At 38.4% G+C, this 18,101-nt stretch overlaps 1 protein-coding gene across 5 annotated transcripts in view; it reads right to left on the reverse strand.

Moving 5' to 3' along the window:
* Positions 1-18,101, reverse strand: part of LOC149795084 (uncharacterized) — a 190,994-nt gene that overhangs the window by 135,766 nt on the left and 37,127 nt on the right. For 4 of the 5 annotated variants that reach the window (XM_089964791.1, XM_089964792.1, XM_089964794.1 and 1 more), the window contains exon 5: positions 2,200-2,267. In XM_089964791.1, the coding sequence (XP_089820917.1) occupies positions 2,200-2,267 (68 nt within the window). Of the gene's footprint in view, positions 1-2,199; positions 2,268-10,534; positions 10,825-18,101 lie in introns of those variants that run through there. The other variant, XM_089964796.1, reaches the window with a different exon arrangement.

Consider the following 18,101-nt stretch of genomic DNA (forward strand, 5'->3'; position numbering starts at 1 on the left):
CAGTGGGAGCCCCATCACTTGTATTTCTGTAAGTTTCGGCTCTATTTGTCTTATGAATGGTTCCGTTGTCATCACTGTGGCTTTTGTTCCTTTTATTTCTATCTCTCCTGGGTCTAGTAGAGGTACTTGATCTTTTGTGTAGAGTACGTATTTGTTGATTCCGGCATGTTGGAGTCCATCGATTTTTCCAATGTTGTCATCACTGTGGCTTTTGTTCCTTTTATTTCTATCTCTCCTGGGTCTAGTAGAGGTACTTGATCTTTTGTGTAGAGTACGTATTTGTTGATTCTGGCATGTTGGAGTCCATCGATTTTTCCAATGTTGACTCCCATTGTATTTAGTGCTGATAGAACTTCTGCCTGTTTAGGCGCTGTGGGTGCCGCTCCAAAGTCAATAGTTTGGCAACCGGCTGGGTGGCTAACAATTAATTTGTTGTCTTCAACTCTTGTTTGAAAAAATTTCCCCAGCTTCGATCTTCTCTGAACTGTGTTTACTTGCTTGGTTTGTAAATCCATTGTTTTGGCTATGATGTGAGCTAATTTCACAAGGTGGGTCGCACACCACTATTATTTGGATAATACAATCCTAAATGCTATTTAATGAGTTTAGAGGTGGTGATGCCTATCCAAAGAGATTATCAAAATGTTAATACTACACTTATTGATAATATTTACCTAATTTATGTAGGCAAGTCAAAGCATATATATGTAATGGTAAAAAAGTAAAATACCTATTAGTCTCCCAATAGATACTAGTACACAAAACGTTAGTATAAGATACTAATGCAAACAAAAATGCATACACATAAATATCTCACACAATATTCTCTTACCCACTGGTACACTGATTATAATCCAAACTGGTTACACTCCTTTACCACGACCTGACATGTTCGGTAGTTCAATTCAATGAAAGAGTTTGCGCCATGTTTATGCTGTGTCGCATAGAGTGTTACTTGTCACATTTTTATTTTATACCTTTTTCCAGTTATAAATGAAATTATCCTTTCCTATCCCTATAATGTATCTATCCCTATAATGTATTATCTTGCTAACTTTTACAAACTGTTCTTGATATGCATGCATCTTGTGTTCTGCAATTTGTATCTACATTGCTATCTACATTGCAAATTTGTATCTACATTGCAAATTGTATCTACATTGCAATTTGTATCTACATTGCAAATTTTTGCAAGGGGAAAAACTGTAGCACTAATCTATAATTCTCAATACTTAATAACATGTGTTTACTTCTCTTCTTTCCTGTAGGAGTAAGGAAAGTCTGTGGACTGATAACACACATACAAACTGAGTAAAAATCATTTAGAAAGAGAGAACAGATGGATAACTCAGCAAAGAGACTGAGAACTATCTGTGCTGAATTTCATTATCATTTACAGATTTTGCTCATAATAAAAGTCACTGAATATCCTGATGACATAAAACTATTTCATCAGTTTGATAAGAATTTGATCGAAATAATCACTTGTGTACTTAAAAGTTTAGCCAATTATACCCAAGACTACCTCATCAATATGCACATAATTATACTTATCTAAAATCTTAATGAAGTATGTTTATTTAGCAAGTATACTCAAAATCTGATCTTGAGTGGCAACACATTAAGGCATCCTGATGCAAGATCACCTCATTACTATTCATAGATGTCACTAATTATCAAACTCATGTGGGATCTTGATCATATCAGCCTATATGCCAAGTTTAATCAATAAGAAATATGGCCTTCAGAATGGTAAAAATCTCAGCCAGTCAGATGCACGATCACCTCACTCATTATCAAACAGGCCAAGATCTACATCATATAACCATACATTCCATGTTTGATCAAATTCTGAACAATTTTCTACTTGCCTTAAACTACAGACTTTTGTGAACATAAGCCAAAATCCATTTTTTTCCACTTCATAATTCATGTAAAATTTATCGGCAAGTAACCTGAAATTTCACTTGCACAACAAAAGGTTTATCTTGTCCCATGCTGCCAAAAACTGGATTTTTCCAACCTTACCTGTTTTCACTAATTTAAAGCTTAAAAAAATTCAAAGTATGATAAAGATTTTTCACTAAATTTTGTTTAAATTATGAACATATGAAAGATGTCATACAAAATGTAATATGAGTTAAATAATAAAACATTTATTCATCTGAAGACCACAGATGGGATAACTCTGTGGTTTACCTTGAGGAGGCAGTGCTACTGGTGGCCTATTGGGAGGCAATGCTTGAACAGGAGGCGGTGCAGGAGTTCTAAAACAAAACAGAAAAACAAGTTTTAAAATCTGCACTTAATACAGCATTGATTTATTACCCATGCTTTGTCAGTTATAAATTTCCTACCACCGCTCCAAACACCAGTCAATAATTTTAACACCATTGTCAGTTAATGATTTCCCACCACCACTTAAAACACACATACTTTAACACCACAGTCAGTTATCCACTTCCCACCACCACTGTGACTCCAAACATCTGCCCATAATTTTAACACTATTGTCAGTTATCAATTTCCCATCATCACTTCAAACAACTTCCCATAATTTTAACAGCATTGTTAGTTATCAATTTCCCATCACCAATCCAAACACTTGCCCATAATTTTAATAGCATTGTGCACAATAAGATTAACAGTCTGGACATCCAAGAAATGGCCATCAGTGATAGCTATAACTTATCACTCCTGGGTCTATTTGAAGAGTGAACAACTGAATGATTCATCCTAATTTCTCAAAACATTGTGCCAAACAATCAACTCATGAAAACCATGCATCATATGTTCAAACCCTACTTAAAATTGCTCCTCTATTTGAAAATTCTCCATTTTTAAATGGAGGAGGGATTTTATTCCCTAATGCTTCAGTTCTTACCACAGACCATGCATTCTCAATCTTATACCAAAGACTGAAGTTTCTAATTAACACAGTGTTGGAGTAGCTGTATTACATACAGAATGAATACATACTCCTCTTGATGGATGCATGTGCAGATGCACACAATCATATACAATGCACATATTTAAAGATTTATTCAAACTAGAGAAATGAAAAGTAAAATGCCCAAGTATTTATACATCTAGCTCTCTCACAATAAACACCAACAAACCATGATATAAAAGAGTCTACATCAGCCCTGTTTCAACAGAAAACAACCATGAAGTTAGTTAATCAATTTGCTTAAGACTGGAAATAACTCTAACAAAACTGCAGAAAGATAATGATTGTTCAATATGTTTATTTTGATATGATGACTACAAATAAGCACCATTATTACCAATCCTTCATGAAGTAAGCACTAGCCATTATTACAAATCCATCACAGTTAAGTGCCATTATTACAAATCCATCACAAATAAGCACCATTATTTCAAATCCATCACAAATGAGCACCATTATTACAAATCCATCACACAAAAGCACATTATTACAAATCCATCACAATTAAGTGCCATTATTACAAATCCATCACAAATAAGCACCATTATTACAAATCCATCACACACAAGCACCATTATTACAAATCCATCACAAATAAGCACCATTATTACAAATCCATCACAAATAAGTACCATTATTACAAATCCATCACACATAAGCACATTATTACAAATACATGACAATTAAGTGCCATTATTACAAATCCATCACAAATAAGTATCATTATTACAAATCCATCACACATAGCACCATTATTACAAATCCATCACAAATAAGCACCATTATTACAAATCCATCACAAATAAGTACCATTATTAAAAACCCATCACAAATAAGCACCATTATTACAAATCCATCACAAATAAGCACCATTATTAAAAACCCATCACAAATGAGTTCATGCTGGACCATATCATAAAATGACTTGGTCTTGTAGGAAGTTGAGCTAAGAGATTCATGGAGTTCATTTAATCAGTGCTTCTAACTGTATTCACCTATCTCGATACAATCTTGATAATATAAGCCTATTTATCAAGTTTGAGCAAAATCAACTCAGATATAATGCCTGCAGAGACTGGTAACAAGCTCAGCAAATCAAATGCAAAATCGTTTTATTTTGATACGGATGAAGAGTTGCCCATTATCACAAATTGTGCTAGACCTTGCTGATGTAAGTCTCTATTCCAAGTTTGATCAAAATCAGATCAGAAATATCACATTCTAGAGTGGTAGCTAGCTCAGGCAATCTCACATAAGATCTCACTCATTTCCAAAAACATCTGAGATCTAACTAACATAAGCCTAAATTCCAACTCAAGAGCTGGAAAAAGCTCAGCCTATCAGAAGCAAGACCACCTCATTATGTGTGGATCTAACCCATTATAGATCTTATCCAAACTTAATATAAGATGGACATACCGTTCGCTCACTTGATCTAAGAGGCAAATAAGCTTAAAACTGCAGAGTTCCTTCAGTTTGGTTAAAAAAATGCTCATATTCAGAAGATGACCATTATTCATTGAATGTACCATGGCATGACAGGAATTCTGGAAAAATTGAATGTATAAAGGTATGACAAAAATCCAGGAAAAACTGAATGTACCACAGTAGGACAGAAATATAGGAAAAGCTCATGGTACCATAGTATGGCAGAAATTTAAGAAAAACTAAATGTACCACAGTATGACAGAAATTCAGGAAAAACTGAATGCACCATTGTACGACAGAAATTCAGGAAAAACTGAATGTAACATAGTACAACAGAAATGCAGGAAAAACTGAATGTAACATCATAACATGACAGAAACTCAGGAAAAGCTGAAGTACCACAGAATGAAATTTGGGAAAAATTTAATGTACCATAGTATGACAGAAATTCAGGAAAAAGTGAGCTAAGGCTAATTGCAGTAACAAGATTTTGTGAAATTTTGCATCCAGCTGTTTTCATAAATGGGCAGTTAGTTTTCTGAATTTAAAGGAACACTGATCACTATCCTTATCTACAGATAATGCCCACACTGTGCAAGACTGCCAGCAATCGCATACACAAAATTATGTAATGGATGGTCACCGAATTGACAGAGCAACAGGTGTACACAAAGACTCCTATACACCAAGCCTAAAACAAATAGGAATATTAATAAGACATGAAAATTAGGATAAAACTTATACAAACAATTATATATTCTCTTCACCCCTGATCTCTCTTACCCATTTATATATTTCCATATTAACATAACTGGTTCAAAATTTGGTGGTAAACCTCAGCATGGTACATATTACCTTGAAGGTCAATCGTATTAAGCTGTCTACACTGTTGAGATCCCAATCTATCACTCTTGTCTATATTGTCTGTCAGTATCAGCAACTTGAAAAAGACTATTAAGTGAAGTTTAATATGGGTGATGGCCTAATTGAGGTGACATTTAAGGCAGATGTGTGTGTGTGTGTGTGTCTATGCATGCATGTATTTATATATGTATGTATGTGTGTGTATGTATGTATATATGTATGTATGTATGCATATATGTATATATGTATGTGTGTGTGTGTGTATGTATGTATGTATGTATGTATGTATGTATGTATGTGTGTATGTATCTATGTACATATGTATGCATGTATTGTATGTATGTATGTGTGTATGTATGTATGTATGTAATGTATGTACATATGTATGTAAATATGTATGTATTGTATGTATGTATGTATGTATTGTATGTATGTATGTATGTATGTATGTATGTATGTATGTATGTATGTATGTAATGTAGACCATGTTTTCTACTAACAGGAGAAGGGGTGAAGGCGGCCCACTGGCGCCTTAAAACCAGTTGCTTCGGGTAGATGGGACTCGTAAACCTTGGATGTAGCTCATCTAGGAGAAGGAAAACTCCGATTCCAAACCTCTGCTGCCTTGTGGCTATACCCACTCATGGGAAAGGCTAAGGGAGTAAACCCCGACAGAAAATCCGGAGATGGAGTCCCTAAGGCGGTATGACATTGACTGCAACGTCATTCCGGCAACTCCTGCGACGCTGTTGGTGCCAAGCTGTATCGGCATTCGTCGTTCCCTTGGGCACACCAGCTGCGTGGAGAGGGGGGATCTGCTGCATGGGCAACAGCTGATTCTCCATACCACCCTGCCCAGGCTTCATAGCTCCACTGGAGAGGACACTCCAGCGTCGTCGTACGGTGTCGGCACAACACAAGAAGTAGCAGTTTACTGGTTCTAAGTCAAAGCTCGATTGGCGTAGAGCTTGGCGCCAGGGGTTACTTCTGACGGTGGGAGAGATCATCAGGTCTCACTGGACAGCTACCGCCCGCCTCAAGCTGGGCAGCCCCCAGTCAGTAAGGTGCTGCCCGCCATGACCTGCCTGCCTCACTGGGTGCGTGGAGCTTAGAGAACCATCTCGACAAGTGGGCCACAAAACTCTGCACCAGGAAAGACTAAAAGAAGAAATAAAAAGACTCCAACTCTTCGTTTTGCAACCTGGAACATCAGGACCATGTGTCCTGGATTGACCACTGACCTACAGCAGATCGACGATGCATGGAAGACTGCCGTCATTGACAGAGAACTCTCCCGACTGAACATCGACATTGCCTGCCTCCAGGACACCCGACTGGCTGACAGCGGCACCATCAGGGAAGCCAATTACACATTCTTTTGGCAGGGGAAGCCCTTGGATGAACCTAGGCAGCATGGTGTAGGCTTTGCTGTCAAGAACATGCTAATCGCCTTCATTGAACCTCCGTCATCAGGTACTGAGAGAATCCTTGCCCTCCGGCTGTCAACATCCTTAGGCCCGGTCAACATCTTCAGTGTGTACACCCCAACCCTCTACTCCACCTACGAGGAGAAAGACAAGTTTTATGAGGCTCTGGATCAGGCAATATCCAGTATCCCCAACAATGAAAGCCTTTACCTACTAGGAGACTTCAATGCTAGAGTGGGAGCTGACCATGAGGCCTGGTCCACCTGTCTCGGCTTTTACGGAAGGGGCAAGATCAACGAGAATGGTCAGCGACTGTTGGAGATGTGCTGCTCCCACAGCCTATGTGTGACCAACACTTTCTTCAAATGCAAGGAGATCCACCAGGTGTCGTGGAGACACCCACGTTCACGCCACTGGCACCAGCTAGACCTCGTCATCACCAGGCGTGCAGAACTGGCCAGTGTCCTCCTTACCCACAGCTACCACAGTGCCGATTGTGACACGGACCATTCCCTCGTGGCCAGCAAGGTGCGAATATTACCCAAGAAGCTGCACCACGCCAAGAAGAAGGGTCACCCACATATCAACACCTGCTGTGCAAGCAACCCAGAGAAAACACAGCAGTTCATCAGCAAACTGAAGGAAGCCCTCACCAAAGTGACACCTGATGACACCATTGATTCCAAGTGGTCCCATATCCGTGACTCTGTGTACAATTCAGCCATCACAGCTTACAGGAAGAGGGAACGAAAGAATGTCGACTGGTATGAGGCAAACTGGGAGGAGATGGAGCCCGTGACTGAGGCAAAGAGGAAAGCCCTCCTGGCATACAAGGCTGCACCTAGCCCCAGAACACTACAAGCCCTAAGGATTGCAAGGAATAACGCCCAGAAGACCGCCCGCCGCTGTGCCAACACCTACTGGCTGAACCTTTGCAACAGTATACAGACAGCTGCTGACACTGGGGATACAAGAGGAATGTATGAGGGTATCAAAAAGGCGACAGGCCCCCCCAGCTACAAGACCGCCCCCCTCAAGTCCAAGACGGACGAAGTCATCACAGACCAGGGGAAACAACTGCAGTGATGGGTTGAGCACTATCTCGAGCTATATGCAACCCAAAACAATGTCACTGGAACTGCCCTGGATGCCATTCCAGACCTGCCTGTCATGGAGGAGCTAGACACACAGCCCACCCTGGAAGAGCTCGGAAAAGCCATCGATTGCCTTGCCTGTGGGAAGGCTCCTGGAAGCGACGGCATTCCACCTGAAGTCCTCACGAGCGGAAAACCAGCACTGCTCCAGCCCCTACATACACCCCTCTGCCTTTGCTGGGAACAGGGATACATCCCACAGGACATGCGTGACGCCAACATTGTCACTTTGTACAAAAACAAAGGAGACCGTAGCGACTGCAACAACTATCGGGGCATCTCCCTCCTCAGCATTTTCGGAAAAGCCTTTGCCCGTGTTGCCTTGGCGCGCTTGCAGATCCTAGCCTCCCGCGTCTACCCAGAGTCCCAGTGTGGATTTCGAGCCGGCAGGTCAACTGTAGACATGATCTTCTCACTACGTCAGCTGCAGGAGAAGTGTCGCGAGCAGCGGATGCCCCTCTACATTGCCTTCATAGACCTGACGAAGGCATTTGATATGGTTAGTTGGAGTGGACTCTTCAGACTCCTGCAGAAGATCGGCTGCCCCCCACGTCTGCTTGCTGTCATTATGTCATTCCACGAGAACATGCACAGCACAGTGTGCTTCAATGGCGCAACATCTGAAGCATTCCCAGTCATTAGCGGAGTCAAACAAGGCTGTGTCCTTGCACCGACGCTCTTTGCCATCTTCTTCTCCATGCTTCTCCAGTACGCATTCAAGGACTGCAGCGAGGGAGTGTACATCCATACCAGGGCTGACGGCAAGCTGTTCAACATCGCCCGTCCCCGTGCTAAGACTAAAGTCACAGAGGTACTCATCCGTGAATTGCTCTTTGCCGACGATGCAGCCTTGACATCACACACGGAAGGTGGACTCCAGCAGCTGGTATGCTGCCTCTCCCATGCATGTAAGGAATTTGGACTGACCATCAGTTTGAAGATAGCGAATGTCATGGCACAGGACACAGACTCCCCTCCCTCTGTCTCCATTGATGGGTACAATTTGGAAGTTGTCGAGAACTTCACATACCTCGGGTCTAACATCTCCAGCTCACTCTCCCATTGATTCTGAGGTGGGCGGCAGGATTGCCAAGGTAGCAGCAGTGATGGCCAGACTTAACCAGAGGGTCTGGAACAACCCCAACCTCACAGAGAAGACCAAACTGCGTGTCTACCAAGCGTGCGTGCTCAGCTCACTTCTCTACAGCAGCGAAACATGGGCCACCTATGCAGGACATGAGAGGAAACTCAACAGCTTCCACCTGAGATGTCTGCGGCGCATTCTGCACATCCAGTGGCAGGACAAAGTACCCAACACAGAGGTTCTAGAACGCGCCAGCATGAACAGCATGTTCTCCATACTCAGCGAGAGGCGCCTTCGCTGGCTCGGCCATGTCAAGAGAATGGACCCAGGTCGCATTCCCAAGGACCTGTTATATGGGGAGTTAGCAGAAGGTGCACGACCAACTGGACGACCACATCTGCGCTACAAAGATGTTTGCAAGAAGGATATGAAGACAGCAAACATCAATGTCAACGACTGAGAGAGCTGTGCAAACAACCGTTCCAGCTGGCGTCTAGCTGTCAGGCAGGGAGTTCAAAACGCAGAGGAAAAGAGAAGAATAAAGCAAGCTGAAAAGAGAGCTAAAAAGAAGGATAAGCAAAAGCGTACTTTGGAGCTATGCCATCGTCTCTCGTAGACGGACGGATGCCAAGAAGACAAGAAGAAGATGTAATGTATGTATGTATATATGTGTGTGTGTATGTATGTAATGTATGTATGTAATGTGTGTATGTACGTACATATGTATGTATGTATGTATGTATGTATGTATGTGTGTGTGTGTGTGCATGTATGGATGGATAATCTCTACATGCACAAGTCCAAAACAGGTTTACATTCTAATAACTGCAGTCTTCAGATGACTAATCTCTACATGAACAAGGCCAAAACAGGTGTATATTTGTATGCATTCTTCAGTTGACTTATCTGAGAACAAGGCCAAAACAGGTGTATATTTGTATGCATTCTTCAATTGAGTAATCTCCATATGAACAAGGCCAAAACAGGTTTGTATTTGTATGCATCTTCAGCTGGCTAGGACCATAAACACAAAAATGAAATATGTACATATTTAAAATTGATATTGTATATTATAATAAAGCAATCACATTTAAACTGATTTTACATGGTAGCCATGGTAAGTGAGTTGAAAGAGTGATAGACTCCTAATCCAAGAGTTGCTGGTTTAATAAGAAAATTACTTACAGCTCCCACCTTTTCTTAGCATATGGTATAGTAAAATAAACTGCTGAAAATGCCATTCAAAACCCACCAACCAACTGGTCAACCAATCAGCCAACCAGCCAACAAACCAACCAATCAGCCAAAAAATTAAATGACATGGTTAACTTCAGTAATTGATTGTACTGGCATTGCATACAGTGTAAACTAATACTAAGAGTGGCCCCACTTTTATTATTAGGACAGTCTCAAGAGAGATCAATTAGCATATCAGTGTATTTAAGTAATGCACTTTTATAAATTAAACTGTCCATTGCATCTGATTGCAACCCTCTTATAAGGACAACTTTTCATTGTACAAGAAATGGCCTCATAATGGGAGGGACCAATGTATCATTATTGGCAATGAGGGGCAAGACAGTCACAAGTGAAGAAAAAATTAGTACTCTACAGTGATGTAACTTACTTTTGACTTATGAATCTTCGAAACATGGTTACATCGAGAGTGGATCCGTGTCATTCAGTCAGCCATTAGTATAGCTTAACCTGTCTTAGCAGAATACTGTAATGTTCATGTTGTAAAATCCCCATGTATTTCTGTGTACATGTAAGATGACTTTTCTGAATTTAAATCATGACTACTTCATTCTGGCTGGCCTACAATCTACTCAGATCTAAAGTATGACCTTGTGTACTGGAGCTATCACAACTTGCTTCCTTATTGTTTACAGTACTACATCAGGAAAATCACTCCACTAAGATCCTGTTTAACAGCTCATATTACTCTTACATGTATGTATCTATGGTAACATTATTTATCAGTATAACAGCTGTTATTACTCACACTATGTAACATTATCCACAGGTATAACTCACATGTATATATCCATGGTAGCATTATCCAAGCTTATAACTGTGTCCTTTCAGGTATCACACTCCTGATAAATTTGCTTGTCAGTGTATCTATTAAGGATTGAAAGTCATTATAACAGCTCTCATAATAGTCTTTTTCACTTTAAATTATTCATACTGTAGCTTTAAAAAAGCCATCTTCTAACTGCATTCTTTTTTAAAGGACAACTTCTGCTAAAAGAAATAACCCTGTTCTCAAACTACATAAATCCAGTGAAACCTTCTTCAGCTGGCACATATAACACACGTACACAAAGGACAATTGCAGAATACATTACACAGTACTTCCACAACATAAAGTATCCACTTTTAAGGTAGTATGTTTTATAAGCTATGTATCATCAAGGATCCCTATATTTCATGATTTAAAAGTAATATTTAATGTGCAAAATATCTGAAAACCTGAGCTCACTTATAAGGAAATCAACTTGTATAACTTATATGACCAGTGTGCCGAGTATAGTACTTTATTATGGACACCTGTATGGCTTCCATGAATAGTGCTATGAATAGAGTACTGTATTATGAACACCTGTATAGCTTTCATGAACAGTGCTATGAGTAGAGTTCTGTATTATGGACATTGGTATAGCTTCCATGAACATTGCTATGTGTAGAGTACTGTATTATGGACACCTGTTTAGCTTCCATGAACAGTGCTGTGAGTAGAGTACTGTATTATGGACACCTGTATAGCTTCCATGAACAGTGCTATGAGTAGAGTACTGTATTATGGTCACCTGTATAGCTTCCATGAACAGTGCTATGAGTAGAGTACTGTATTATGGACACGTGTATAGCTTCCATGAACAGTGCTATGAGTAGAGTACTGTATTACGGTCACCTGTATAGCTTCCATGAACAGTGCTATGAGTAGAGTACTGTATTATGGACATTTGTATAGCCTCCATGAACAGTGCTACCTGTAGTGTACTGTATTATGGATACCTGTATAGCTTCCAAGAACAGTGCTATGAGTAGAGTTCTGTATTATGGACATTTGTATAGCCTCCATGAACAGTGCTACCTGTAGTGTACTGTATTATGGTCACCTGTATAGCTTCCATGAACAGTGCTATGAGTAGAGTACTGTATTATGGACACGTGTATAGCTTCCAAGAACAGTGCTATGAGTAGAGTACTGTATTATGGACACCTGTATAGCTTCCATGAACAGTGCTATGAGTAGAGTACTGTATTATGGACATTTGTATAGCCTCCATGAACAGTGCTACCTGTAGTGTACTGTATTATGGACACCTGTATAGCTTCCAAGAACAGCGCTATGAGTAGAGTTCTGTATTATGGACATTTGTATAGCCTCCATGAACAGTGCTACCTGTAGTGTACTGTATTATGGTCACCTGTATAGCTTCCAAGAACAGTGCTATGAGTAGAGTACTGTATTATGGACACCTGTATAGCTTCCATGAATAGTGCTATGAGTAGAATACTTTATTATGGACACCTGTATAGCTTCCATGAACACTGCTATGTGCAGAGTTCTGTATTATGAACACCTGTATAGCTTCCATGAACAGTGCTGTGAGTAGAGTACTGTACTATGGACACCTGTATAGCTTCCATGAACAGTGCTGTGAGTAGATTACTTTATCATGGACACCTGTATAGCTTCCACGAACAGTGCTATGTGTCAAGTTCTGTATTATGGACATTTGTATAGCTTCCATGAACAGTGCTATGTGTCGAGTTCTGTATTATGGACATTTGTATAGTTTCCATGAACAGTGCTGTGAGTAGAGTACTGTATTATGGGCACCTGTATAGCTTCCATGAACAGTGCTATGTGTCGAGTTCTGTATTATGGACATTTGTATAACTTCCATGAACAGTGCTACGTGCAGAGTTCTGTATTATGGACACCTGTATAGCTTTAATGAATAGTGTTATGAGTAGAGTACTTGATTATGGACACCTGTATAGCTTCCATGAACAGTGCTATGTGTAGAGTTCTGTATTATGGACACCTGTATAGCTTCCATGAACAGTGCTATGTGTAGAGTTCTGTATTATGGACATTTGTATGGCTTCCATGAACAGTGCTATGAGTAGAGTACTGTATCTATGGGCATTTGTATGGCTTCCATGAACAGTGCTATGTGTATAGTTCTGTATTATGGGCAACTGTATGGATTCCATGAACAGAGTACTATACTGTGGACACTTGTATGGCTTCCATGAACAGTGTTATGAATACAGTACTGTAGTATGGACACCTGTATGGCTTCCATGAACAGTGCTATGAGTAGAGTACTTTATTATGGACACCTGTATGGCTTCCATGAACAGTGCTATGAGTAGAGTACTTTATTATGGACACCTGTATGGCTTCCATGAACAGTGCTATGAATAGAGTACTATATTGTGTACACTTGTATGGCTTCTATGAACAGTGCTATAATGAGTACTGTTATTATGGACACCTGTATGTCTTCTAGAACAATGCTTAATGAGGGAGTACTGATTATGTACTCCTTATGGCTTACATGAATAGTGTGATAATGATGGAATAATGATTATGTAATCCTGTATGGTTTCCATGAACAGTACTATGAGTACTGTATTATGGACACTTGTATGGCTTCCATGAATGCTATAATGAATAATGTAATATGGACAACAGCATGGCTTCCATGAACAGTACTATGAGAGATGACTTATTAGGGATGCCTGTCCAAAGAGAAAATCATATCTGGTCCCTTAAGTGTCCTTTATATACAGTTTTCACTGTACAAGAAAGTTTTTCATCATGCTAGGTTCCACCACACAATAAATGTCAACAGACAGACTAAAGTACAGAATAATTCAATTACTAATCACATCAAAAATCTCTTTTCCATAAAGGACTAAATACAAATAGCAGTAGCAAACTATATTATGTTATAAATTAGTAGCCATCAGAAACTTTTAGCCACCAGTGACCAATATGTCTTGAACTAATGGGAACAAAAGTCACACCCTTATCAGTACAAGAGTCAAGTTTGAGACACTTGACATAATAAGAATCATTTTACAACTTTCTTCCTGTTTTATATGCATGTACATGTATTGTTATGTATAATTATTTGTTCTTAACTTTTATCCATGAATGAAAGCTGTATCTTAGATAATGTAAACAGAATGTTTACATAGCATTTCAGTTTGGAAAATTATAGGCCTAGTCTTATGTACAATTAGACTGGAATTTTCAATTGCAATGATTCACATCTAGATCAAGTGAAAATGTTTATAAACAGGGATTTGAAAAACAAATAATTTATTCTTGCCAAGATGCTTTATCTCAATTTTAGCCATGTTCTATTCAACAGTTTTGGAGATGAAGTCATTAAAACGTTTTTCCAATCATAGTAACAGTGGCCTCAATTGTACAAATTTAAATCGAATTAGTCATGCCAGGATGCTTTCTGTCAAGTTTGGTCAATTTCTACTCTGCACTTTTGCAGAAGAAGTTGTTTAAAGGTGTTTCCACTGAGAGTAATCGATAAATCTGAAAGCAGTTTTAAAGAATATTGTTTAAAGTATTTCATATCTTTAGTAACAGGAGTCATATTGGATGGTGGATTGGAACCATTTTGTACAACTCTGTAAGGTCTTGATGCTTTCAGGCATGTTTAAATTTTAATAAGCATTTTGTTCTCAGAAGTCATTATTTTTTATATTTTAAGTATTGGTGCTATAGTTTATAGCGGATAGACACTATTTATATAAAAGTGAAAGGTCTATATGTTAGGATAATTTCTGGTAACTTTGGTCAAATTCTATTCAGCTGTTTTGGAAAAGAAGTTGTTTTGAGTTGTTCCTATTTTTAGTAACAGTTGCTTTTCTACTGCTAGCACATGTTGCCATATTTGAAGGCATTTTGGTATCATTTGTAGAAAGTTTAAAAGTCTTCCTGCCAGGATGTTGTCAAATTTGGCCAATTTCTGTATTTTTTTTTTTAAAATTTGGCATGGCACATTTTTTAAACCACATTTTAGTGGCCATACCTGATAATGGATTGCCATTTTTTAAAGTACAAACCAGAAAGTTCCTTGTGTCAGTATGCTCTGTACCAAACTGAGTCAAAATGAAGATGTGTAAAATAAAAACTGGCAATGGACACATGATGTAGGGCCATACTATCTGGGGTTAACCCTGCCATACAGCAAGGTGAGCTCAAATGTAATGGGTCAACTTATGTAACTGTATACCATTTGTATTAGCATACTTGTAACTTCCAAATAAAAACCAGCTGCTGGCAGGATTTACTGTTTATTATGATAATTTTTTTTATTCTTATCTTTCCTAAAAATTTAGATTCTCATGTATTAAAAAACCTATTTTTAGCTGCATATTCTAGTCGATTTGACTGACCTGTTCAGAATCTGACTGAAAATGCCAATTCTTAACATAAATATGACCATTTTGGGTTTTAAAATAATGGAGGCTAGACAAAATGCTGAAGAAAATTTCTTCCTTACAATTTCACCCACAATTGCTGAATATTATTATTTATAATCATTAATTATCAACTTATAAAAAGTAAAGAATATTTTATAGCCCTCATATGTTAATCCTCTTCCCTTAGAGAAATAGAATTTTGATGAATATGATTCTGAAATTACACTCACTTTTTTCCCCAAAAGATAACAATAATACATACTTTAAATATGCAAAATCTTTGGCAGTAAAGACACTCTTTATTCTTCTATTTGAAGTGCAGATTGTGTTTCTCTAACAGGAGTTTGAAAATGTGTAGACTCTGACATATGCTGTATGCTTGACAGGTAATGTTGAGATGTGAGATAATGAACTCCATCATTATAATGTTTCCATGGCAAACCTCATAATGAAGTACATGACAGTACTCCCTCATTATAATGCTGTAAATGGCAGGCACAGAGTATACCATCTTACAAAATTACCTTATAAATGAAACCCATGATCCAGTATCCCTTATTATAATGCTTTCCATGGCAGCCAGAGTATATTACCTTGTAGTGAGACTGCCTTATAATGAAGTATATTATACAGTACTCCCTCACTATAATGCTTTTTATGCCTACTAAAGAGTACACCATCTTATAATGAATTCTATGATACATATAATTTTAATAAGATTTCATGAAATGGGATCTTTGATTATACTTGCCTGTAGCAAAGGCTCCTTTACTGATGGAGTGCTGTACCAAGTTATGATAACAATTTACCCCATAACCCCTGATCCCTTAATATTCATGCTCCAGTAGTAGAAATGTTACAGTTGTCTCTCACTTTAAAAGCCCTAAACATACTGCAGCCCCTACCATAATGCAGGTTATGAATCCCATTAAAGTGGTTAAAGTTTCTTCCATAATTTGCTGCATTAATTTATTCCACTGATTTCAGCCCATGAGTATGTTTTAATGTCATTAAATAAAGATACTATGTGGTAATGGCACTGCTTTACATGAACATACCTCAATATAAAGCAGTCACGCTAATAAGGGAAAAGCACAGATCCAGACATGCCAGTACAATGTACACAATCAAGTCTAGACACACACTGTTATTAGTACTGATGATATCAGAGGACGAGTGCAGACCCAGATTTTCCAGTACAATGTACACAATCAGGTCTACAGTGTTACTTGTACATACTATCATAATCATTCTGATTACCCGTAACTTGTGCTGATAACTCAAATCCTAGATGATGACTTTGTGTTGGTATGTGTCAGTAAGAATAAGTATGAGGTCAAAGTTTACAATTTGTATTTAGGATTCCACTTAAAGCTACAGTTGAATATACATTACAAGCTTGTTAAGGTTTAGTGTTTACATAAGAACACATTACAAGCTTGACAGAGTTTAGTGTTTACATAAGAACACATTACAAGTCTGTCAAGGTTTAGTAGTCACATAAGAACACATTACAAGCTTGACAAGGTTCATTGTTTACATAAGAACACATTACAAGCTTGTCAAGGTTTAGTAGTTACATAAGGACACATTACAAGCATGACAAGGTTTATTAGTTGCATAAGGACACATTACAAGCTTGTCAAGGTTTAGTAGTTACATAAGAACACACTACAAGCTTGACAGTTTAGTGTTTACATAAGAACACATTACAAGCTTGTCAAGGTTTAGTAGTCACATAAGGACACATTACAAGATTGTCAAGGTTTAGTAGTCACATAAGAACACATTACAAGCTTGTCAAGGTTTAGTGCATAAGGACACATTACAAGATTGTCAAGGTTTAGTAGTCACATAAGGACACATTACAAGCTTGTCAAGGTTTAGTGTTTACATCAGAACACATTACAAGCTTGTCAAGGTTTAGTAGTTACATAAGAACACACTACAAGCTTGACAAGGTTTATTAGTTGCATAAGGACACATTACAAGCTTGTCAAGGTTAAGTGTTTACATAAGAACACATTACAAGCTTGTCAAGGTTTAGTAGTTACATAAGAACACATTACAAGCCTGTCAAGGTTTAGTAGTTACATAAGAACACCTTACAAGCTTGTCAAGGTTTAGTGTTTACATAAGAACACATTACAAGCTTTTCAAGGTTTATTAGTTGCATAAGAACACATTACAAGCCTGTCAAGGTTTAGTAGTTACATAAGAACACCTTACAAGCTTGTCAAGGTTTAGTGTTTACATAATAACACATTACAAGCTTGACAAGGTTTATTAGTTGCATAAGGACACATTACAAGCTTGTCAAGGTTTAGTAGTTACATAAGGACACATTACAAGCATGACAAGGTTTATTAGCTGCATAAGGACACATTACAAGCTTGTCAAGGTTTAGTGTTTACATAAGAACACATTACAAGCTTGTCAAGGTTTAGTAGTTGCATAAGAACACATTGCAAGCCTGTCAAGGTTTAGTAGTTACATAAGAACACCTTACAAGCTTGTCAAGGTTTAGTGTTTACATAAGAACACATTACAAGCTTGACAAGGTTTATTAGTTGCATAAGGACACATTACAAGCTTGTCAAGGTTTAGTAGTTACATAAGGACACATTACAAGCATGACAAGGTTTATTAGCTGCATAAGGACACATTACAAGCTTGTCAAGGTTTAGTGTTTACATAAGAACACATTACAAGCTTGTCAA

This window comes from Sinohyriopsis cumingii, chromosome 7 (assembly GCF_028554795.1).
Source record: "Sinohyriopsis cumingii isolate HCF-2022 chromosome 7, ASM2855479v2, whole genome shotgun sequence".
Taxonomy (NCBI): Eukaryota; Metazoa; Mollusca; class Bivalvia; order Unionida; family Unionidae; genus Sinohyriopsis; species Sinohyriopsis cumingii.